At 51.9% G+C, this 22,368-nt stretch overlaps 6 protein-coding genes across 6 annotated transcripts; 3 read left to right on the forward strand and 3 right to left on the reverse strand.

The window, feature by feature from the left end:
• Nucleotides 1-509: 509 nt before the first annotated feature.
• Triagg1_9273 (uncharacterized protein) lies at nucleotides 510-1,294 on the forward strand (the record flags this gene model as incomplete). Its single annotated transcript, XM_062904212.1, has 3 exons — nucleotides 510-582; nucleotides 657-716; nucleotides 771-1,294. 3 exons carry the CDS (start codon nucleotides 510-512, stop codon nucleotides 1,292-1,294), a joined length of 657 nt encoding a protein of 218 aa, XP_062751718.1.
• A 464-nt stretch (nucleotides 1,295-1,758) lies between these two features.
• Triagg1_9274 (uncharacterized protein) lies at nucleotides 1,759-6,042 on the reverse strand (the record flags this gene model as incomplete). Its single annotated transcript, XM_062904213.1, has 5 exons — nucleotides 1,759-2,508; nucleotides 2,571-4,347; nucleotides 4,421-5,379; nucleotides 5,432-5,458; nucleotides 5,515-6,042. 5 exons carry the CDS (start codon nucleotides 6,040-6,042, stop codon nucleotides 1,759-1,761), a joined length of 4,041 nt encoding a protein of 1,346 aa, XP_062751719.1.
• Nucleotides 6,043-6,647: 605 nt separating this feature from the next.
• Nucleotides 6,648-12,651, forward strand: Triagg1_9275 (uncharacterized protein; the record flags this gene model as incomplete). Its single annotated transcript, XM_062904214.1, has 3 exons — nucleotides 6,648-9,498; nucleotides 9,561-10,021; nucleotides 10,081-12,651. 3 exons carry the CDS (start codon nucleotides 6,648-6,650, stop codon nucleotides 12,649-12,651), a joined length of 5,883 nt encoding a protein of 1,960 aa, XP_062751720.1.
• A 796-nt stretch (nucleotides 12,652-13,447) lies between these two features.
• On the reverse strand, nucleotides 13,448-14,842 carry Triagg1_9276 (uncharacterized protein; the record flags this gene model as incomplete). The annotated part of the gene is made up of 2 exons (XM_062904215.1): nucleotides 13,448-14,362; nucleotides 14,438-14,842. 2 exons carry the CDS (start codon nucleotides 14,840-14,842, stop codon nucleotides 13,448-13,450), a joined length of 1,320 nt encoding a protein of 439 aa, XP_062751721.1.
• A 550-nt stretch (nucleotides 14,843-15,392) lies between these two features.
• Triagg1_9277 (uncharacterized protein) lies at nucleotides 15,393-15,884 on the forward strand (the record flags this gene model as incomplete). The annotated part of the gene is made up of 1 exon (XM_062904217.1): nucleotides 15,393-15,884. The coding sequence occupies one exon, from the start codon at nucleotides 15,393-15,395 to the stop codon at nucleotides 15,882-15,884; it is 492 nt and encodes a 163-aa protein (XP_062751722.1).
• Nucleotides 15,885-16,462: 578 nt separating this feature from the next.
• Triagg1_9278 (transcriptional regulator family: ARID/BRIGHT) lies at nucleotides 16,463-19,762 on the reverse strand (the record flags this gene model as incomplete). The annotated part of the gene is made up of 1 exon (XM_062904218.1): nucleotides 16,463-19,762. One exon carries the CDS (start codon nucleotides 19,760-19,762, stop codon nucleotides 16,463-16,465), a length of 3,300 nt encoding a protein of 1,099 aa, XP_062751723.1.
• Between the last annotated feature and the right edge of the window lie 2,606 nt (nucleotides 19,763-22,368).

A 22,368-nucleotide genomic window follows, 5' to 3' on the forward strand; every position in this document is an offset into this window, starting at 1 on the left:
TTCAACCATCTTCCGCTGCCAGCTGCCCACCACTTGTCACCCCCGAAATTCCCAATAAACATCTGCCTGCACCGAGAAAAAAAATAGAACCAAATTAAAGACGCGTTTACTGATTTCTTCACAAACACAATTGTGGGGCTGTAGCTATTTACCTCGCTGCTGAATTTCCTCCTCCTCCTCCTTCTTCCTCCCCCGTCACCATCTCGCAACTCCACGAGCAAAACATTTTCACCACACTTTCAAGGTAACTCATTTCAATCACCCTCTCGTGCAACACGTCATGCTTGGAGATGTCGTTTTGATGCCTGCTATCATCTCGATCATCTCTCCGAGGCATCACCGCCGCCGCTAGCCTTCCCTCTCTCCAACTTCTAGCACGCGATGCTCAACACATTTCCCTCCTCAACAAGCTTCTTAACACTAGTGACTCTTTGCTAATAGATTCATTCCAGAAAACTTCCATCATCACAAGTATCGACAATTCAATCTTCCTCTCAACCGACGTCGCAATGGCCACGCCCAAGATGACCATGGCTCTCGCCAGCCTTCTCCTGTCCGGCGCGTTTGCCGCTACCCAGTATTGTGAGCCTCTCCATTTCTTCACCAATCGCCGTGAATAGTTTCACATTAGTTGACAATGACTGACTCTTCTTTAGCGGATAGCCAGTCCACTGTCACTGTTGAGTCTCAGCAGATCGGCACCACCACCTCCAACGGTTCGTTCTGTCCCCCCTGACCATGAAATCTCCCGAATCACTAACCCTGTCTAGGTATCCTCATGTATTCCATGAACTACTGCACCGTCATTGAGAACACCCAGTGCCAGATTTCTCTCTCCACTGCTACCGACGTCGTTGTTGCCGAGTCCTCCATCGGCTACTCTGCCTCTGTCGACTCGACCACCCAGGCCGTGTCTGTCACTTCCGTCATCGAGCCTATTCCAACCACTGCCTGGCCTCACGTTGATCCCGGTGCTCCTCAGCCCACTGTCGTCACGGTGGTTTCGACCACTGATGCCCTTGGCAGCCCCTCGATGGAGACCAACTCCGTCCTTGCTGCCACTGGTTCTGCTGCCACTGACTCTACCGTCATCACCAGCGGCACGGCTACGGCTTCGGGCTCCGTCACGGGTAAGCAGCAGACCAACTCGACGTCGGTCATGAGCCACGACAGCCCTTCTGGCAGCATCACGGCTCCTTCTGCCCCAGACCGCACCAGCGCTGGAGTGGCTCTCAAGGCCATCTCTGGCGTGGCCTTTGGCGGTCTCGCCATGGTCATGACTTTCTTCATGTAACTTGAGCACTTCTATTTACTGTGAAAGAGCCAGCGGTGCTTTTACCAGATTTCGTCACTTACATGGCATTTTCGATGGAACTCGGCAGTTGGGACAGGTTATAAAGGTAAAAACCTGGATTTGCACATTTGGGAAATTTTTCAGTGGCATCACTGTGTGATAGGCGAACAGGAATAGATTTGCTCTGAATTCCGTTAATTGTACCAACAATTCAACGCCTTCTGGTAGTGGGATAAAAATTATATTGACGCGTGATTTCCGATCCTTGCTTCGTCTCTTCTTTGCCGTACAATCCTCAACATTTAGTGTCACAACTCGCACAAATTTGTAAAGGCATCAAAGTTTCCTCAAAAACAAGAATTAATTATCAAATCGTCTATCTCCACCGTGCTTAAGCAATACATTATGAATGGACCCAGGGATATATAAAACGAAACGCCCAATGTACATACATACATACACTTCTAAGCTTCGGTTGGGTGGCAAATTGGACAACCTCCTCTCACTCTGTCCCTCAACAACCTCGCCTTCATCACCTTCATACCAACTGAATACCGACTTCCCTCCTCGGGCCCATTTCCAAGATCAATGTCGTTTTGTTTGCCCTTGTGTAGCATTTCGAGCAAATGGCTTACGTGGAACGCATGTCCGCACACAAATCCCATCAATGCTTCCATCTCGTACTCTGTGAATGTCTCGAGACATTTTGCGCATTGCCCAGGCTTCGGGACGCCTTCAGACTTTTCGTCCTCGGCAGTTTCTCCCTCGTCAGTCGAAAGGACTTCGAATTTGATGCCCTTGCGTTGCCCTGTTCGAAGCTCATTCTGAGCTGTCGCAACTTCACTTCGCAAGACTGTTGCTACGCCCCAGCTAATGCTGTGCTGAAGTTCATGCTCCTTCATCATATGGATTAGTCCTTCTCTTAAACCCTGAATTTCGAGACCCTCCGGTATTCGTCGAACCAAAGTTATTGGATTTATGGTCGTGCCAACTTGCTCAAGGAGTGCACGAATGAAGCTCGGCTTATCCATGCTATAGTTTAGCAAATCTTCCCACAAATCAGGATCGTCTTGCTCCTTCGCGAAGTCTATCGCCTTGTTGACGTCGTTTAACCGGTCTATGATGAGGTACAATGCGCGCTTCATTTGACCAGTCTTGGAATAAAGATATACCAACTCATCGTAGTATGAGTGCTGCTCACACTCTTGGACGGCCTAGTTCATGAATAGTGTAAGCAGCTATCAGGTTTGGGGTGGAGGGGAGTTAAAGACTATACCTTTTCGAATCCATAAGAGGTCGACGTCTTCAAAAACTCCATGAGCAGCGGTCTATCATATATGGCAAAGAGGCGAACGGCCAGATCCGCAAAGTTATCCACCAAAGATTGACTGTCCGAGATCAGCCGTTCAAGATTCTCTCCAGTGTGCTCTGCGATTCCTTGGCCCTTCCATAACCCACGCAAGTAGAAAAATAGGTATAACTGGAGATTTCTTTCTTGCAGCTGCTCTACAACAACCTCAGGCCGCACAAGGCCATGTTGAGCCTCATCAACCAGCAGAGTAATAGCTTCGGCGGTTGCTGCAATCAGTTGATGCTCGTCCATATACTTGAGTCGTTCGGGGGAGACTCGTAGTCCGATGAAGGCGGGAATGTCGTCTGCTACGGCGTCCGCAAGATGGTAGTCACCAATCAACCGGAATGCCGAGTCTGCGTCTTGAAGTCTGATGTAGCATCTGAGCGCATCACGATGTCGGCCGCCAGCTTCGTACAGCTTGGCCAAACTTTCTACGACGATTTTCCAATCCCGACCTCTTTCGCCATCCTCGACGCTGTTCTCGCGAACATCGCGGTACTTAAGCTGATTCTCCAGTGTCGTTGTAATGGCAGGGATATCGAAAAGATCGGTTGGCCATATGTCTAATAATTCTCTGAATCGGGGCTTGTTATTCTGTATATAATGTCCCAAAAGCACCTCATATATGGTCGTTGGCAATGGTGGCTTCATAGGTTTTGTTGGCATGTGTTTGGTGATTTCGTCAAACTTGTTGGCACCTGCAAAGGTCCAAACCCACTTCTCCCAGCGATCGGGAGTCGTGAGAACCTTGCCACAGACTTGGCCAGCCATCTCCCAGTCGCCGTCATCAATCACTTCCCGGATCCACAGCTCACCAACTCGCCTCTTCTCCTTTTCCACAGCCGAGTACATATTTCTTTGAGTTGTGTCTGCCACAGACTCGTCGTCAAAGAAATCATCGGCTCCGCTCGGGTGTTTGGATGGCGTAGGAGGCATCGCTGGATCGGTAATGCCATCGAATGACTCGGCCAAGATTTCAGGGTTTTCGTCGAGAAGTTCCCACGCTTGTCGGTACTGCTCACGCTCCAACAGCCACGTGAGATGATCGGAAAGATCTCTCTTAGTAGCCAGAACGCAGTCGTAGGGACTATGAAGGAATATTTTGACCCCTGGTTTGGACAGCGTAGGATGTACGGTAGGAATTCTGGTTCTGATTGGACTCGATCGTATGGTGCCCGCAATGCTCCCAGCTTTGGAAACAGAAGCGCCGTCATCACCACTGCCTCCGCTGAGGATACTGGCGCCAGAGCTAAACAAGGATCTTGGGTTAACCGCAACATTCCACATTTCCGACCCGATGCCGGCAAGTGCCTCCAATGCGCTCTTCGTTGATGCTACTACGGAGGCGGCATTCCGTGCAGGTAGGAGACACATGTGATAGTCAGCAGCAGAAAGCCTATCGACACGATTAATGGAGAGGCTGTGCCGATCTACCTCAGCCTGAGACTTGAGATCAATTAGCCTCAGCTCGGGAGGCAGGGCGTTCAAACGTTGTCGTTGACTATGCTGTTGCTCAATTTCTGCAGATGATGTGGAATGCTTGGATTTATGGTTCTTAGATGCGTCTCGTGCATGTGATGGACCGGATTTGTCGCCTTCTGCGGTATCGCCTTCATCTTCTGGAGAGCTGAATGCCAACACTAGCAATTGATTCTGGGCATAGAGGGAGATTCCAGAAATGATGCAATCTATATGAAGACTAGACGGCTGTTAATAAGATACTAATTGACTATTTCCATCAAAATGGTATAGAGATAAAAGGGGCCACTTACATCTTGGCTATCTCGGCACGTGCAATGGTCTTTTCGCCAGCTTGCTTACCATGGCCGATGCCTCCTGGGTGGACATGAATAATCCACATTGTCCCTCCCCAACCAACGAGAAGCCTTTCAAAAGTCTTTGCGCTTGGCACGGTAGGTGAAGAAGCGGTAGGGTCGTGGGAGTCCTCCGACTCATCACTCTCGACCGACTTCTCATCTATCCACTCGGCGCGGCCTTTCCAAACGCCAGCCATCGTTTCCCATTCGCTGGTATGTGGTCGGTCAACGTGGCCAATCCTCTTCCAAGCGTCTTCAATCTCCGTGTTATCAAGATGAAGCTTGGATCTCATAATCTTGGTTCCATGTTCGTTGAGCCATGCGACGTATTTTCCTGACAGAGACCATTTGATGGTATTAATCGTTCCCTCACCAGAATGAAGCACCGTATCTTTTCCGCCGCTATTCTTGACGCCTATTGTAGAAAGCCAGTCAGATGCCACAGCAGCCGCAGTGCCAACTGTAGTGGAGGTACTGCGGCCTGGACCACCGCCTACAGTGAGAATGAGTTGCCCTGCCCGCCCGCCCGATAAATATGTTCGATCTGACTTGTAGTCCGGTGACAAAGCGACTGCTTGTACCGGTCTGGCAAAGTTTCGAAGTTGAACATCCTTCAGGTCGACCAAGGACTGCACACAAACATTGCCGTCCATCGACGATGTAGCAATATAGATGTCATTCGACGGTATCTTAGGTACTTGAGGGATCTCCCTCATCCTCTTCGTTGCTGCCGAGGGAGAAGTTTCATATGGTCTTGTTGGTGGCCCAACTAACCCGGTCTGTGCTCGTTGAATCATCTCGGCTTTTTCGTCTGGAAGGGGGGGAGGATATGGCGATATCGATATGCTAGTGACGGAAGCTGAGTGCGCATGATATACTCGTAGAGTGTTGAATCCAGGCAATTGAATGACGTGCTAGGCGGCCAATTAGTTATATGAGCTGCGAGATGGCCTTGGACTTACTCACGATATTGCCATTATGCGTACCGACAATCTATATGCGTTTGGTCAGTAAGTCTCGTATAAAGGCTAGCGGTGGTTGACCCGTACCATCTTGTCGCCCGCGACTAGACAGGCGCTGGTCGCGTCGCCATTGCGATAGACTGCGCCGAGGTGTTGGGTCAGTCTCGTTGATTTCAAGAGTGGTTCCTCGTCGTCTTCCTCTTCTTCGTCCTCTTCTTCGTCCTCTTCTTCGTCGTCGTCGTCATCATCATCATAATCGTCCTCCTCTTCTTCCTCTTCCTCCCCCTCCTCCTCGTCTTCGTCATCCCCGTCCTCTTCCTCTTCATCGTCTTTCTCGTCCTCGTGCTCGTCTTCTTTGCCCTCTACCTTGGCGCTTGGCTTGCCCTCTTCGTCACCGCCATCTTTCCCAGCCGCACCCCCCTCAACGCTCTTCTCCGCCCTTTCAGTCGGTCTGCCCTCAGGCTTCTTATCCTTTAACGACCCCGTCGAGAGGGACTGCGCATTGTCTCTGTTTTCCGTCTCGTTGGCTGCCGTGGAGCTGTCGCTGGGCGCATCGGGTACTGGCAGTGGCAGAGCTTCGGAAAGCTCCGACTGCTGAGGCGACCGTCCTGTCATGATGGCAATAGAGCATGTGTCATGCTGGATTTCAAGCGATGCTGGATTCAATTCGGGCTTTAGAGCTTGCAGCGCCCGGCTGCCGCTCAACAGAGTGGAAACTGGGAGCAAAGCAAGGCGGTGATGATGCTGCTGCTAGGATGCCGATGCAATGCAGGTACTCCGCAGTTTGGGTACCTGATGGGCAGCTATTGATGCCGGGTCGCATCGACGTCACGAGCTACAGAGAGCTGATGCCGCTAGTGCTGCTGGAGAGCTAGAGCCTTAAGGGAGCTGGAGCTCGCCGTTTTAGTGGTCAGCGCCCTGAAACTGCCCTCCACTGCTATCGATCCAGCGCCGGATTTTCAATCGCTGTCGAGTCGACCCCACCAAAGCTTGACCACCAACCACGCGCCGACACGCGAATATCTCGATCTTCAGATGCTTCAGAGTCAACAAAAAGAAACACACATGTCCCGCCAAAGATATTAGCCGCACGTCTATATAGCAGCCGTTGCGTGGGATACGATGCCTCGGCTGGGCTCCAGCAATCACTAAGTGGGCGGCAATATTGACAACCTGAACCGAAGCCATTGCCAGCCGGCGTATGGGGTCCATCGTCCAGCATGGCAACTGTTCAATCTCTGGGGCTGCATCAACCGGCAGGGCTTCGGCATGCTATTGACGAACAGCTGCTGCCTCCCGATCCGCCTGCCTCGTCTTATTCCTGGGAGATTTTCACCGACGATGGAGATGGAAACCAGGTGGAGGACGAGCTGCTCACTACCGACAGGTGTGTGGTTTGGTGCCGTGGGGGGATATTCCGCAAATCGTTCAAATTCGATCTTGAAAAGGAATCCATCACACAAGCTCTTCTCACATATTTTCCAACCTCGGAAGATAAAGGCGGTGGCCGCAAAGCTTCTGGTGCCGCGGGCCAGCGTCCTGCAGCCCTTGAAAAGGGCTTGGTGGTCTTTCTCAAAACCCAGGCCCATATCTACATGCTGTCGGGGACAAGTCACGTAGTCCACATGCCGTTCGAAGTTGAATCAGCCTGTGCCGCCCCTGTTGGAGTCCTCATCCAGACGAAGCAAAAGGCCGAGAACTTGGCGCCTATTGCCTTCAAGTTTCCTCGAGTTCCGCCCAACTCTTTCGTGTCGTCTCAGCTGACTGCATTCGGCAGCTCTCAGCAAACTGCCTTCTCCGTGGAAGGCCTCGGAAAGCCCAAGTTACTACCGGTAGGGCTGAACATGACGCTGGAAAACATGTGGAATGCGCCGTTGGAGCAGCCTGAATCTCACTGGCCTCGGCTTGTGGCTCTCACCGATCCGTTGTTAGACATTGGGCTTGTTGTGACAGATGTCGAGAAAGCGACGTCAACCCGAAGGAATAGAAACAAAGCTTCAAAAACGCATGGCCTCCTCGATCCCGCTGAAGAAATACTCTATGTTGAGAAGGTCGTTATCCCTGGTACTTCCCCTGAACATCCCCATGAGCCTCTGATACTTGGCGTCACCATCAATCGCGAGGCTAATGCCTACACAATCTGGAGATTGTCTTATTTGGAACATGAGGATCACTTCATCAAGCGTCATGCAAATCCAAACACAAAGGCGTCCCGACGTCGAAGCTCCATGCAGCCTGGGTTTGCCAGCGGCGCATCCACCCCGGTACAGGCAAATCATCGCGACAGCTTTGGTGCACCGCTTCCAGGGAAGCGATCACGCAAAAGTGAAAAGCTTGAGAAACCCCTAGATTCGGTATCATCGTTGGAAAAACAATGGGAAAAACAAGACATGGAAAGTGTTGGAGTTGGGCGGAGGAGCTCACGCAGGCTGAGTTCAATGCTAGCTCGTGCGGATCTCTCGGCCTCCTACGACAGAGCAGTTTTCCCAGATCAAGCATCACTTCTCGGAGGTGTGTCTTCCAAAAGACATGATTCTCTTGGTAATCACGGCCGTTCCAGCTCTTCCTATATTCACCAGGCTCATCATAGCCTCGGGAGTCTTTTGGAAGCTCCGTTAGACGGCGGTTTAGATGATCGCATGCATAATATACGGCTTGATGACCATGAGTTTGACGGATTACAACATGAAATACTCTTCAGCAAAATCCACATCATCCCGATAGATAGCTCAAACGTCCACTATTCACCACCCGGCGGCATTTCTCGGAATCAGGCCAAAGTGTTTGTTCTTGCAGCCCCTCCTTTTGCTACAAATGGTTACCATATGGGCCAATTGCTTATAGGTATTCAAGAAGTTATGGAGAAACGCCTCCAACTGGTTACCTTTTCTCTCAAACTACAGCAAAAGACTTATGTTACGACAACCTCGAGGGGTGAGAAGTCATCTTCCACGATTACAGTATCAGTTTTACCAGGCGAATTACGGAGAGCGCAAAATGTGGTCGACTCATGCAAAATAGTTGATGGAGACCAGTCTGCAATTCTTGTGTTGTCGGAATCCATGGACGGTCGACATGAGCTGAGCACTCAGGCACCTTGGAGTGAGATGACAAAACTCTCGCTTTCTCTCCTTTTTGTCGATGACACAAAAAGTCTGCAGTTCCGGGGAAGGGCAGTCGACAGAGACGTCAGGCAGCGAAAGAGCGAAATCATAGATCTCACTAATGGCAGTATTGTGGGCGTCTGCCACTCCAGGCATCGCGGAGTAGTCGACGTAGTTGACACGCAAGGGCGTCTCCATCAGTTGAAAATCCAGCTGCGGCCGTCTTGTGCTCCAGTGTCTGCACTTCTCAACATCTGCAGAAGTGTCTTCCCCGACTCAGTTGGAGAGCGTATTCACACAGGGTGGCTACATGTCATGCAATGGCTCTATAGCCAAGGCAAAGCAGATGGCAATGTGGAATGGTCTGCCTTGACTATCCTGCTCCTGGCACTATTCTTGAACCTCGATCGGTCAGAACTTCGAAATCCCCCGTCTGAGAGACTTTCGGTTCGGAAGCGGAGACATCCTTCCGGGTCATACGCTTCCCTTAAAGATTCCGACGACTGGAAATCTCTTGAAATGGGAGAAACTGCAAACTCTCTTGGGTGCCCAGCATGGATGATCAATCGCGGATGGCAATGGGTCATTGATGATGAAGAGGAGACCACTTCTCAAAACAGTACTCAGGGTCTCGGCACAAAGTTCATGTCCAGACACGTTGTTCTGGCTAAAGAATATATGGGTTCTTCATTTGGTATCAATGCTTTCGGGCCCTCCGGATATCTCCCAACCTCTCTAGGCAGAAGTTCTGAACACAGACGAAAAGCTGCCGAGGACATTTTCATGGCTATCCATCTTCTGTTAGAGGAACAGAAACTTGACATTATGTCCGCAGAATATCTGCCATCTGGTCGAGCCGATCTTCGTGTGATCCTATGCCAAATTGCTAGATGGCTAAAGTGGCACAACTACTCGTCATTCTATGAGCTAGGGATACAAGAGGACCTCGACCCACGTCACGATCAAGGTATGTTTTCGTTATTCTGATTCAATAGAACAGCTCATTTACTAACTGGTTATTCATTAAAGAGCTTCGACTGAAGCCACCCATCTCTGAGCCACCAGCTAGGCCAGATATACTGGAATGGATTCAATCCCGTTTTATAGGGCTCCACGACCAACACTATATCATTCCAGCAGATATATTTTATACTGCTGCGCAATTATCTAAGTCTGACAAATTGCTTGACAACCGCTGGAACTCTATTCTCCCCCGAACTCTCATGTTTAAACGCTTCTTCAAGCTTATAAAAGCAAACACCACCGCAGTGCAAATGGTGGAAGCTATGAAAGAGTGCGGATTGACCAATCATGTCCTTGAGACCCTCCCAGAAGCTATTTTGATACCTCTTCAGGATGCCATAGCACTCTGTCAACCTCACCCTCCTTCTTCCTGGTCCGATGAGATGCTGGAGCTGGTAAAGCGGACGGATATCAGCCTGATTCTCACCTCCAACAAGAGCCATCGTCCGGTCATGTCAAACATCTTGGTGAGTTACTTACTATCATTACTCCACGCTTTAGTGCAATCTATTAACAAGCCAATTAGACGCCAACGCATACTGCAAGTTGGGAATACAAGTTGCTCTGTGAAAGTGTTGAGCAAACAAATAGCCATGGTTATGACGAAGGTGAAGGAACCGAGCGACAAGCTGTGATTAGGACGCTATTTAGGGATGATCGCCGCCTTCAAGAAGCCCGAGACTTGTTGGCAACTCATAAACCTAGAGTTGTGAGTCTGCCACAAGACCCAGGTTTGCCCGAAAGTGAATACCTAGAGAAGCAAAAAGAGCTGGTTTCCAGGATTGCCACTGGAACTTTGGCTATACCAGCAGGGAGAGGACTTTTTTGTTACAGCCTTCGCTTCCCTCTCATTACTCAGAAATTCCATATTGCCGGATTCAACCTGAACTGTCTTGTAAAGCCCAACAACGTCACGGTAGGCGTGGACAAGACCTTATTCACAGAGGAGAAGGTTTGCTGGGGGTACTTCCATCAAGGTGTCGCGGCTGGGCTGGCAATTTCTCCACAAGCAAAGGGCATTGATACTTCGTGGATCCTGTACAACAAACCGAGCCAAGACATGAGCAACCGGCATGCTGGATTTCTGCTAGCCCTTGGGCTGAACGGCCATCTCAAAGGCGTTGCAAAATGGGTGGCTTTCAAGTATCTTACGCCAAAACATACCATGACCTCTATCGGCCTGCTGCTTGGCCTGGCTGCGTCATACATGGGCACCATGGATTCTCTCATAACTCGCCTCCTCTCCGTACACGCTACCCGCATGCTTCCGCGAGGCGCTGCGGAACTTAACCTCTCGCCCCTCACTCAAACATCCGGCATCATGGGAATCGGCCTTTTGTACTGCGGTAGCCAACACCGACGTATGAGCGAGATTATGCTTTCAGAAATTGAGCATGTTGACGATGAAGATGAGGAAGAGCCCTTGAGGAGCGAATGCTATCGTCTTGCAGCCGGTTTTGCACTTGGCTTCATCAATCTTGGCAAGGGAAACGATCTCAAAGGCTTGCACGACATGCGCCTCACAGAGAAACTCATCACACACGCTACCGCAACGAAGAATGTTGAGATTGTCCATGTTTTGGATCGGGCCTCCGCCGGCGCAGTAATGGCTATTGCACTTATCTTTATGAAATCGGAGGATCAGATCGTTGCGCGAAAGATTGATATTCCCGATTCGGTGCTTCAATTTGACTACGTTCGCCCCGACATTCTCCTTCTACGGACTATGACAAGAAATCTCATTCTTTGGTCTCAAATTGAACCCACGTTTGACTGGATTCAGAAAAGCCTTCCTGTTCCGTATCGCTCACGGCACAAACTACACAACACGACCAAGTTGAGATCATCTGACCTGCCCTTTTTCAGCATTTTGACAGGCCTCTGCTTTGCTATCGCTCTGCGTTTCTCCGGAAGTGCCTCTCCCAAGGTGCGAGATTTGCTATTGCATTATCTAGATCAGTTCATGCGCATCACGGGGCTGCCGGCAACGCCGAGAATGCATCCTGATGCCGCTCCACTCTACGATGAAGAGCTCGCTAGAACAAATGCCCGAATGTGCCAGGATATTCTCGCAGTTTCTTGCTCCATTGTCATGGCTGGCACAGGCGACATCCCTGTGCTCCGTCGACTTCGAGCTCTGCACGGAAGGGAGGACCCTGATACCCCTTATGGCTCACATCTCGCAGCCCATCTTGCCATCGGAGCGCTGTTCCTTGGCTGTGGCACCGCTACTTTTGGGTCCAGTAACAAAGCAATTGCAGCACTGCTGGTGGCCTTTTATCCGATTTTCCCGGTAAACGTTATGGACAACCGGTCACATCTTCAGGCCTTTCGACACTTTTGGGTCCTGGCGGCTGAACAACGCTGTCTTGTTGCCAAGGATGCACTCACAGCACAACCAGTCTCTGTGCCCGTACATATCAAGATGCGAGGCAGTTCGTCTATTGAGTCAGTGTTGTCGAGAACAACCCCGTGTCTGCTGCCTCCTCTCGACCAGATATCCAGCGTCACCACTGCCGGCGGTCCACAATACTGGGATGTTGAACTTGACTTCTCAAACGAGGAACTCCGAAAAACATTCGCGCAGACGCAGAATATCTATCTCCGTAGACGGCCACATCGCGAGGGCACCTTCACGTCAACCCTGAGAGCTCTCGGCGAGCAAGAAAAGGGCGAGAATCCCCTCGAATGGGTCCTCAGCCTAGATGCTTTGCAAGATCTCAGCTACGCAGAGAAAGCAGCCTTGTTGGATACCGGTGATGAACAGCAAGGCGGCATGGGAAGCGCCGTAGATGCAAGGCTCGAGATGGAACGGGGCGTCATGGAAGGCGGCGATAGAGAGCGTCTCGAAGGTGCGAGATTGCTCTTCGAATGGGGCGACTCTCGTGATACCCTCCGCCAATCCTCGTTGATGGCCATGACGGATAGCCAGGGCACTATCAAGCCGGCAAATGCCCAGGACGAGTCGAGAGAGGATGCTCCCGCACAACATGAGGAGACGGAGGATGAGGCGGAGGATATTTGGTGGATGAGAGACGGCGCTATTGAGGCTTTGAAGGGAAAAGTCTGGATGGCGGCCCGACACCATGAGCAGTAGTAGATTTTGGCTGGAGTGCGTGGATGTTTTTTTTTGCTACTGGGATGTTGTGGTAGTTGAAATCATGATCATGATAGCGTTATGAATATCAGTGGTATATAATCAGGTAGAGTAGAAAAATGACGATAGACATGCCTGAGAAACATGGGAATTACTTTTATCGTGATGGTTAGCCAGCACTCAATTATTGATTTGATGCAGTAGCAACTCAGAGAAAGAATAATATACATAATCTTCACATTTCATCACAACACACAGCAAAAAGAGTCGATCGAAAACGTTTGAAAAAACTTCTCATCATTGCACAAAAGAATAATTTCATTACAGCCCTGCTCCCTCCCTCAAGAAGACATCCTCCCTTGTCCCCTGGTCTTATCCGAATAAACGCCATGCAATGCAAACCGCATCACTACAGAGAGAGAGAGAGAGGGAGAGAAATAAAGCATACAAAAAAAAACAGGGCCGGTCTACCGTTTTTCTTTGCTCTTTTATTTCCCCTTTTTCTTTTTGGAGGAGCCTCGAAATGCGAAAAAAAAAAAAATCGCCGGTTTTTCTTTGGTGTCTTCAATAAAAAAAAAACCCCCATCCCGTCCGCGAGCAAGCCCAAAAGTGTGTCCTCTTTTGCCTTTTCAAAATCTCGGAGTTTTTTAGAAGTGAGGCATGAGCATTTCATCTGTCCCCGAAAACCCCCCCTCTCTTCCCCCTTCTTCAGAAAAAAAAAGTCGATCTCTAGACGAGTTTTCGCTTTTGCTATTTGATTTGTTACGAATACATCTGCTGGCAGTCCCCGTTACTTTTATTTGGAGACAGCAGCGTTGAGGACTTGTGTCCTGAAGAATCCGCCCTTGGTCTTCTCAATGACCTGCTGGTAAACGTTGTTGGGAGGGTGGTTCATAATGACAGTGCCATCCTGGCTATCAATCTTGGCGTCCAGGCGCGTCTCGCGGATCAGGTTCACGATCCACTTCTCTCCATCGTCAGGGTTCAAGCCAAGCTTGGCGCTCAGGTCCCTGATGTTCATCCGGCTGAAGATCTTGCAGTAGCTCTCGCAGATGAGGTGTCGAGCAGCGTTGACAAAGGCATCAGTGGACGCAGCCAGGAAGAAGTCGCCGCGGCACACCTCCTCGGCCATGCGGAGAGCCTCACGAGCAGCGTTAAAGTCGTGGGCAATGTAGAGGGCGTTGACAAACTGGGTGATGGGGTCGGCGTACTCGTAGGCCTCCTGTCGAACATATCGAACGATGTCTTTGAGCTGCTTTTGCTGGACAGAGCTGTTGCGTGCACGTGTGCGGCCGGTGATAACGGCGGCAATCAAGTACCGCAGAATCCAGGGGCAAGAGGTCTGGACGGTGTTGATGTAGGAAGCAGAGAAGAACATGTCCAGGATGGGTTCCCGGGCACCCTCAAAGTTGAACAGGGGGAAGAGAGACCAGTGGATAAGCATGGTCCGGTGGTCAAGCTGGGCTCGAGGGTTGTTGAAGAGTCTCGTGTCAATGCCCTCTCGGACGTTCTTAAGCTCATCAACAGCAGACTCCCAGTTTGTGGAGAGGATTTCGGAAGCCAGCTTTCCCCATGTAGCAGCGGCCACCTTGTCATTGTCGGTGGAGAGAACTCGGAACTGGTAGAGCATATCGGCAGCAGGGCCATATTGACCGCATCGGAACTGGAACTGTCCAAAGTCGTACAGAGCATTCACCATCTCAATAGTGACCTGCGAAAGAGTTAGTATTTTGGGACACGCAAAGCAATTTCACTGGTTTGCTTTGTGCTAGGGATTTCCACCTACTCCGTGCTGGTTCTTGAGAAACTCCAAGTTGGCCACCTTGTCACTTCTCAGCCCGTTGACGACCTCGTCCTGGGTCAGGAGGTTTGCAATCTGCTCCGTCGCCTTCTCGTACTTGTCCAGCTGTGCCAGCACATCCTGTCTCTTCTTGGTGTACTCGGCCGGGGCCTCGGCCACCCCGTGCAGCTCGCAGTATAGCGACGCTACGTAGTCCGTCATGTTGGTGTCGTCCAGCAGCTGAATCTTGCCCGACAGGATCTTCTTGGCCAGCTCGGCATCGCCCTTCTCCTCGGCCTGGTCGCCCTCGAACTGGATAAGCGGGAAGAGCAGGTGACGGCTTAGGTGCGGCGCAACCTTGGGCATGATTGACGCGCCATCGGCTGGCAGGGCCTTGAGAATATCCTCCATGATTGGGAATTAATTTCGTAGGTGAAGAGTCTGACCGCGGCGGAGGTGAACGGGGGTATTGGGAGGTGTTTCCTTGGGTCGGTCGAAGACGAGGAGGATTTCCGTCGCTAATTCTGCAAAAAAGGATCGCCTGTAAATGGAGGGGCAGATTTTTGGTGAATTTCGCGAATACACAAAGTGGTGTGGGGGGGTTTGCGCTTTTTTTACCCGAACATCCGCCGGTTTCTGTCGCCAAAGAACCAAAGTTTTGCGGCGCATCATGTGATCTGGAGATTTGAAGCAAAAAGCAACTTTGAAGGCTCTAAAGTAGAGACGCAAGACGGCAACCGAGCTGAATTGAAAGCTCGTGCGTCGTTGTGACGGTGGCTTTCGCCGTTTACTAGGTCATTCAGATCTTTTGCTTTTTCAATTCCCTAACGAGACGATCAAATACGAACCCTGCCGCAAGGATCCATCTCCGCCATATGATCGACTTTCACCAAATCCGATCCGAATCACGAACCCAAAGAGCCCAAGCCGTTGTCTAATACATTGTACCGCTACACTCAACATGAGCTACCTTATGCCTAGAGCTCTCCCTTTGAGGAGTGCGGGCCTCTATAGGCCTGCAGTACAGACGCAAATCAGCGCCTTCGCATCAAGAACCGCATTCCTCTCCACCAACCAAGCAGCATCCATCTCGACAAAACCCTCGTCTCGACAAAACCCCAACCAGAAGCTCAAAATTCCCCAACATTTGCGCCAATTGAGTCGCGCTCCTGTACCTCCGCCAACCAAAACCCCAGAAGAGCTTGTGAGCCTTGGCTATATAGTGCGCCGCACACCTTCTGTCCAGCTGCCTATATACCGGAGGTGGCAGTCAGGCGGCACACGCCAGGTGGTCTTGATCAAGAAGGTCGACGGAGATCGTGTACGGCTATTAGAGGATCTAGTTGGTGCGCTTGGTGTCGCTAGAGAGGATGTGCGGATCAACCCAACAACACAGCACATAGAACTAAAGGTAATAATGGATGGATCTTCCTTCTGGCGCCTCAGCGGCTAACAACCCGTTTCTTTGTTCTAGGGTGATTATTTCGACAAGGCCAGGGGGTGGCTGCTTGAGCGTGGTTTCTAAGCCCGTGTATAAAAGAGGAAGAAGCAAACTTCTGAGGCTGAGATGGTGAGCGTTGGCAAGAGATGACCCGAGCTTGACGCTCCTTTGTAAGATGTGGCGCATGTTATGACTTAACATATATATGTACAACAAACTCAATAAACGAATAATCCAGGCCACCAAAAAGAGGTATCAGTGTGTATGTAACATCCCTACTCCTATGTACACAGACGCCGCGATGAGTCCGCGAGAATTCCGCCTTTCCAAAACCCGCTGATATTGAACACCTATGCACCATCGCAATTGTGATGGGTGGTTTAAAACAAACATTATCAACCCCAGACATAACATTTACACGTTTGATCATTGTCGACACCGTCAACTGTAAACCCTCAACGTAACCTCCTTCAACCTTCGCTTCCTGGTTTTTCTTTCTTTTCTTTTCAAAGTGAACGGGACGATGATCCCGCAAATGCTCATATTTTAGACCTTTTCAAAACAAACATTAAAACATTCAAAATCAGGACTTAGCCTGCCAGAGTTGTGATTGTTGACAAATGCTGTAATAAGCCCTCCTTGGACCACTCAGGGCTATGCATACTTAGGGCTTCCAATAACGCCTGCCCGGTCGGTAAGAAGGCTCCGGCGGCTGAAAAAGCCGGGTTATTCGGGTCTCTCGACTTTTCGACCAACCGCCGAAGCAAAGCAATCGAAAGGACAGAGATGTAGACAAGCTCAGGGTCTTTCCTCGGTGGGGCTCGTCCTGCTCCACGACCAAAGGCTTGTTGTGGCTGTTCGTACGTTCGACTCAGCTCTTGGCCGAGACGGAACAGATTGTTCGCCAGGCCGTTACCCGCATTCAACCAGCTCCTGACGAGATTTGACTCAGCCCCTGGAGCTAGAGATGCAAGGATCTCCGCCGACAACAGGCCTTGCATCAAATACGGCTTCCGTACCTCAACGAGCGAGGGGAAATTTGTTGGTCGATCGCGCTCCCGAACTTTGTCTGGAATTGGTGAAATTGCCAGTGCAAATGTCCGAGTGAGAAGCTCGTGCGGAACGGCGTTGGCAGCATCGTAAGCGAAGAGGTTTTTGTAATGGCCTCTATTGGGCTCGTCGCGAGCGAGAAGCTTTGCCAATGCATCAACAGCATGGGGAAGGTAGGTATGAACGCTCGGGTCGTAATTGGTGAAGAAGAGTGTGTCGTTGGTCAAAACTGGACTGGGAACCGGAGCAAATGACAGCAAGAACTGCAACAGACACAATGCCTGTTCTCGGCCGGGTATTTCGATTGAACTGGCAATGTTAGAGAGGAGGGTAACGACATCCTTCATAAAGTCCAGAGTATTATTATGAGTTCGGAGGAGCATTGTCCTGGTGCCGAGATACCTGATGGCAGTGCAGAGGAACTTGATGACGGACTCATCGGCGAGTATGTTATGGTTGTCGTTCTGCTCGCCCGGGAAAGACACGTTTCGTAAAATGGTTGAGATGCAAACTAATCGATCGACGGCTCGGTCAAGTTCATACTCGTCAGTGCCAAAGGCGGGAACGTCCCGAATTGCCCATCGCTCAATGCGGCATGCTCTGACAACTTCCTCGTATGGGGTGAGCTGGATATCATCGGATACTTCTGCCGTGTGCTCTGTTAATAGCTCGAGCTGCTCCTCTGCGCAGTCGATGAGCGCATCCACCAAGTCATCACAGTATCGCAGCTGCAGGAAATGTGCCTGGTTCGGCGAATGGGATACTGTCGCAAGCGTATCCAGAGCAAGACGAACTTCTCCGTGTATCCCACTTTGCAAGCTACGCGTCAGTGCAGCTATATCAATGTTACCAAGGTCGTTTACTGGAGGAACAGTTGGCTTCCACCGCTCCAGCTCTGCGCCTAACAGATTCGCTGCATGGAGGTCGACACCGCCATACGTGGAAAGCTCTCGCGCGCACGGGTTATAGCTATCAGACTTCTGGGGAGGCCGTGGCATTTGCTGCTCGGCATTCATGACACCAACTGCTCTGCCGTCGGCTGGCCCCATAAGCATACTTCCCGCCCGCGAGTGAGCTGGCGATGGTATTGAAAAGTCATTTGGTCCAGTTGGGTCAATACCGCGCGATAAGCTGTTTCTGTTGTGGCCAGGGATGGTGTTTGGTTGCTGAAGCTGCTGTGGAGTTTGCGGAGTGGAGAAGCCGTTGACTGAGTGTTGACCAGATTTCACAGGAGTATGTTGCTGTACATGAGGTTGGGGTGGCGCTTGCTGTTGATGTTGCTGTTGATGTTGCTGCTGATGTTGCTGCTGATGTTGCTGCTGATGTTGCTGTTGATGTTGCTGTTGCTGCGGCTGTGGCTGCTGGTGTTGCACCGGCTGCATTTGGCCTTGATTCATCTGTTGAGGCGGCGCGGCATGCTTTTGCGGCGCGGCTTGGTTCGCGAGATTTGCCTGTTGCTGCTGCATCATTCTCTGCTTCTGCTGAGCTATCCAGACTTCTTCGAACTTTGACAAATTACGCTCGTAGATCTGTTTGAGCGCAAAGGGAACATTAGGCTGCTGCGCCGGAAGTCCCATGGCCTGAGCGACATGACCCCAGCCATTGGCAACGGTCACCGACTTCGAACCGCCCTTTTGTTGTACAGCTTGGAACAGAATCATCAAGTTGACCAGCCGGTCTCCAATCATGGGATTTGGATCAAACGGGAGGCCCTTAGCATTCATGAGCCCTGTTAAATTCTTCATGAACTGCTCTCCGTTGATGCTACCAGTTGGTCGGTGTTGAGGTCGCATCGGTCCTTGGGGCATCTGGCCATTTGGTACACCAGGCATCTGCGGCTGCTTCGCCATCATTCCGCGGCCCATACCCTGGGCTTGCATTTGAGCCTGCATTTGCATGTTGCCTTGGAGTTGCTGCTGGAGCCGCATCTGATACGCGGCCATTTTCTGCCCTTCAGTCAGGTTTTGGGGTCGCTGTTGTTGCTGCTGGGGTTGTTGAGGCTGTTGCTGTTGCTGATGCTGTTGCTGATGCTGTTGCTGCTGCTGCTGTTGCTGCTGAATTTGTTGCTGTTGTTGTTGCTGCAACTGAGCATACATGCCAGCTGGCATTTGGCCCATGGGCTGTCCCATCTGAGCCATTTGCTGGGCCATCATGGGATTGCCCGCCATCGCATTTGGATTTGGTGATGGGCGCGGATTCGATGGGGACTGCGCGAAAGCCGGGTTGTAGCCTTGAGGCATGTTCTGCATGTAAGGATTCGGCTGGGGCGTCCCGTGTTCCGAGGTGATGGGCGACGTCTGAGAAGCAAACTGCTGAGCGCCCGGGGAAAACGGGTGAGGCGAGGCCGTCGCCACCCTCTGGGGGACACTGCCTGGGCGCATCTGGTTGCCCATGATGGGCGAGGGGCTTGCGTTGGCCGAGCCGTTGGTCTGGAGGTGGGAGAACTGGCCAGCATTCTGCTGCGGCAAGGCGCCAGGCTGGAAGCCGGGGAAGCTTTGCTGCTGCGGCGTTTCGGAGCGCGACGTCGGAAGCATGCCCGGATTCTGCCTGGGAGAGCCGGAGATGGAATCCTCACGGGGCCGAGGCCGCTTTGATGGAATGACAGAATTGGTCTGGTAGACCTGGTTCGCCTGGTAGCCGGCGGGCGAGGCGTGGCGCATCGGGCCGTTCTGCAGGGCCATCTGCTGTTGATTGGAAAACTGGGCGGCCGGATTGAACTGGCCCGGGTTGGCCATGAAGGCAGAAGGGTCCATCATGGCACTGGCAGCGCTGGGGTCATTCATGTGCGGGAAGCCGTTGCCATTGTGGTTCGGGACTGCGTCGTTCATCCAGGTGCTCATGGCGATGAGCCCGACAAGCTGTGCGCGGCGACGTCAGCGAAATCAGCAGGCACGGAGGCCAAGAGCCCATTGATGGGCGCAGGGATGGATGGAGACGGGGCCGTAACACGGCACAGTGGGTGGTTTGATGGACGACAACGTTGAGTCGCGTCGCGGGTTGGCGGAGAGAATGTATGTGTATGTGTGTGTGTGCGTGTGGTGTCGGGTGGGAAATGGCAGACAGCCAGACAAAGAGCGCTGGCTGGGGGGGGCTTCGGGTGGGCGCTGGGCAGGTAGCACTAGCCATAGCAGGCTGGCCAGGCAGGCTGTTGGGCCACCTGCGTGCTGGGAGCGGCGCAGCAGGCGCTGAAGCCGGCAGAAACCCAGACACCCAGGGCTCTCGAGAGGGGGGAGCGGCCTCTAATGGGGGTACCTCGCGGCAGGGCGGCAGACGCTAGCAAACGGACGTACCTAGTGATACCCGCGACGGGTCCGAGGGTGTCCAATGGCTGCTACTCGGACTTGGTGCAGGAGATTAGGAGACGAAGTAGCGGCGCTCGTGTACGGATACTTTGCGCTGGGCAGGTCAGCCGCCGCGAGTCGGGCGTGTCGAGGTACCGGTACGGCCGTCCAGCCTATAAAATTATGGCCACCAGCTCCAGTGGATGTAGCGCAGGGGCAGCGAGCGCGTGCTGGAGGAGAAATTTTCGGTGCAGGCGTCGGATCAGCGCTGATGCAGTAACAACGAGCCACCTCAGCGACACCCACGCAGCGCCCAGACTCTCGACAACTCGGGGCAAAAGCGTTCGCTAGCCGTCGCGATGCGATAGAGACAACTCGGTATGTCGCCTGGGGGGCAGCAGAAGGCAAGGAGGTGCAGGCAACGTGAAGTGAATGGCGAGCCAGGTCTTACCTAAGGCGCGTTGAGGTGGATGACTGCGAGTCCTCGCTGGATTGGCAGATTAGTTTCAGGCCGATGTGAAATGCTCCCTTCCTGAGATCGCTAGCCGGTTTCGGATTAGCGCTGACCGGCGCGAATAAGCCAAGTGGACCGCCAGCCAATGGACGTGCTGCGTTAGTGTCGCGATAGTAGCCTTGGCTCTCCGTATTAGCAGAAGCGCTGTATTTGCAGCTGTTGCACTAACAGGATGGACTGATGCTGCTATCAGTTCTCTATTTTGCAATGAGAATAAGATTGTGTCGTGTTGAAGTAACCGTTTTGAGAGGCGTTGGGTTGGTACTTGGTTGTTGGTCTTGAAAGAGAGACTTGGGATAAGAAATTCAGACCGACGTCTAGCCAAAAGCGAGCATCTGCATCGCAAGCACCGATATCCTGCTGGTTGTATCAATGAGCCAACAAGTAATAGTTAGCAGTCTGGTGTTTCCTCTTGTTCTTCCGTCGGTGCAAAATGTATTGTGAAACGAACGCAGATGTCGTCACAAGTAAAACAAAGCAATTGCCGTGATCGATCGCCAAAAGGTCGCACTGAAAGCCAACGTCTTCGGAGCACTGCGAATAGACCGCAGCCATTGCTTTCTCGGCTTTCACAGGCTATATGACGCCTTGCTCAGTTTTCTCCTCGCTTGCTTCGATACAGCGACTGGTGGGCTCAATAACCTGACCAGTACGGCTGCATCCATCTTGAAGCCGCGAAGGAGCCCATAAGCATGCTGCGACGCAATGCTGACTTCAACCAAAGCGACTAGATCCAGTCGTGAAGCACATTCTGTCGGGCAAGCGACTCCCTCGGGGTGCAGGCTCTCCGGATACCACTCTCGTTCCAGCAAGTGCATGCTCTTCCCCTGGTCAGGCCCAGTTTGCGATAAGACAAGTAAGAAACATGGTCGCGGAATTCAACCACTGCTCCTGGGCGTGAAGTCGATGGCATATCCCATTGAATGCTGCCAATGCGGGTGTGTCGAAGAGGATTGGGCTCGACTCCTAGCTGCATCATTGCTTTGGCTCATTTGCTGCAGCTCAAAATGCAGCGGCACTTGGCGTTGATGTGGCGCCGATGTGGCTCTGGTGATTTTCATCCTTGCCACCATGGTTGTATATGCCACGCAGAGTGACGAGCGACCGCGCGCACCTCGAAATCCAGAAAAAGAAAAAACACATCCAATTCCGGGCCAAACTCCTGTCCAGCGTGCCGAGCCAATGGATGCTGCATCGCCTTCCCAACGACTCAGCTTGCCTCTGGTGTTACTTTGTTGATAGGAATCGACTGCAGGCTGACCAAAATAGGTGCCCAGGGCGGCCCCACCAACAAGCCACGAACCAGGCTCGGGCTTGTCCAGCGCATTTTGTTTGGCTTAGACGCTCGCTTCGCTTCAGTCGCTCCAGGCAATTCCAATTTGCGTTTTGCAGCCGCTAAGGCCTCGCAGCGGCATCAAAGCTGAGCAAATCCAGCACGAGAGAGTGGGCATGGCGCCAGCCTGCTCCGAGTCGACTGGGATGGTACGAATCCTGGGGTCGTCGTGTCGCCTTGTGACACCGTTTGATGCCGCTGTCCAGTCTCCACAAGGGTCAGCCACCCCTGTCACAGCGCTCTGATGGCAGCGCCGCTGGGCCATGGTCGAGTCTCTCAGCGGCCCCTCCGACATGACCGGTTCTCGCATCGTGATGT

This window comes from Trichoderma aggressivum, assembly GCF_033847375.1.
Source record: "Trichoderma aggressivum f. europaeum strain CBS 100526 chromosome Unknown scaffold_051, whole genome shotgun sequence".
In the NCBI taxonomy this organism is placed as follows: Eukaryota; Fungi; Ascomycota; class Sordariomycetes; order Hypocreales; family Hypocreaceae; genus Trichoderma; species Trichoderma aggressivum.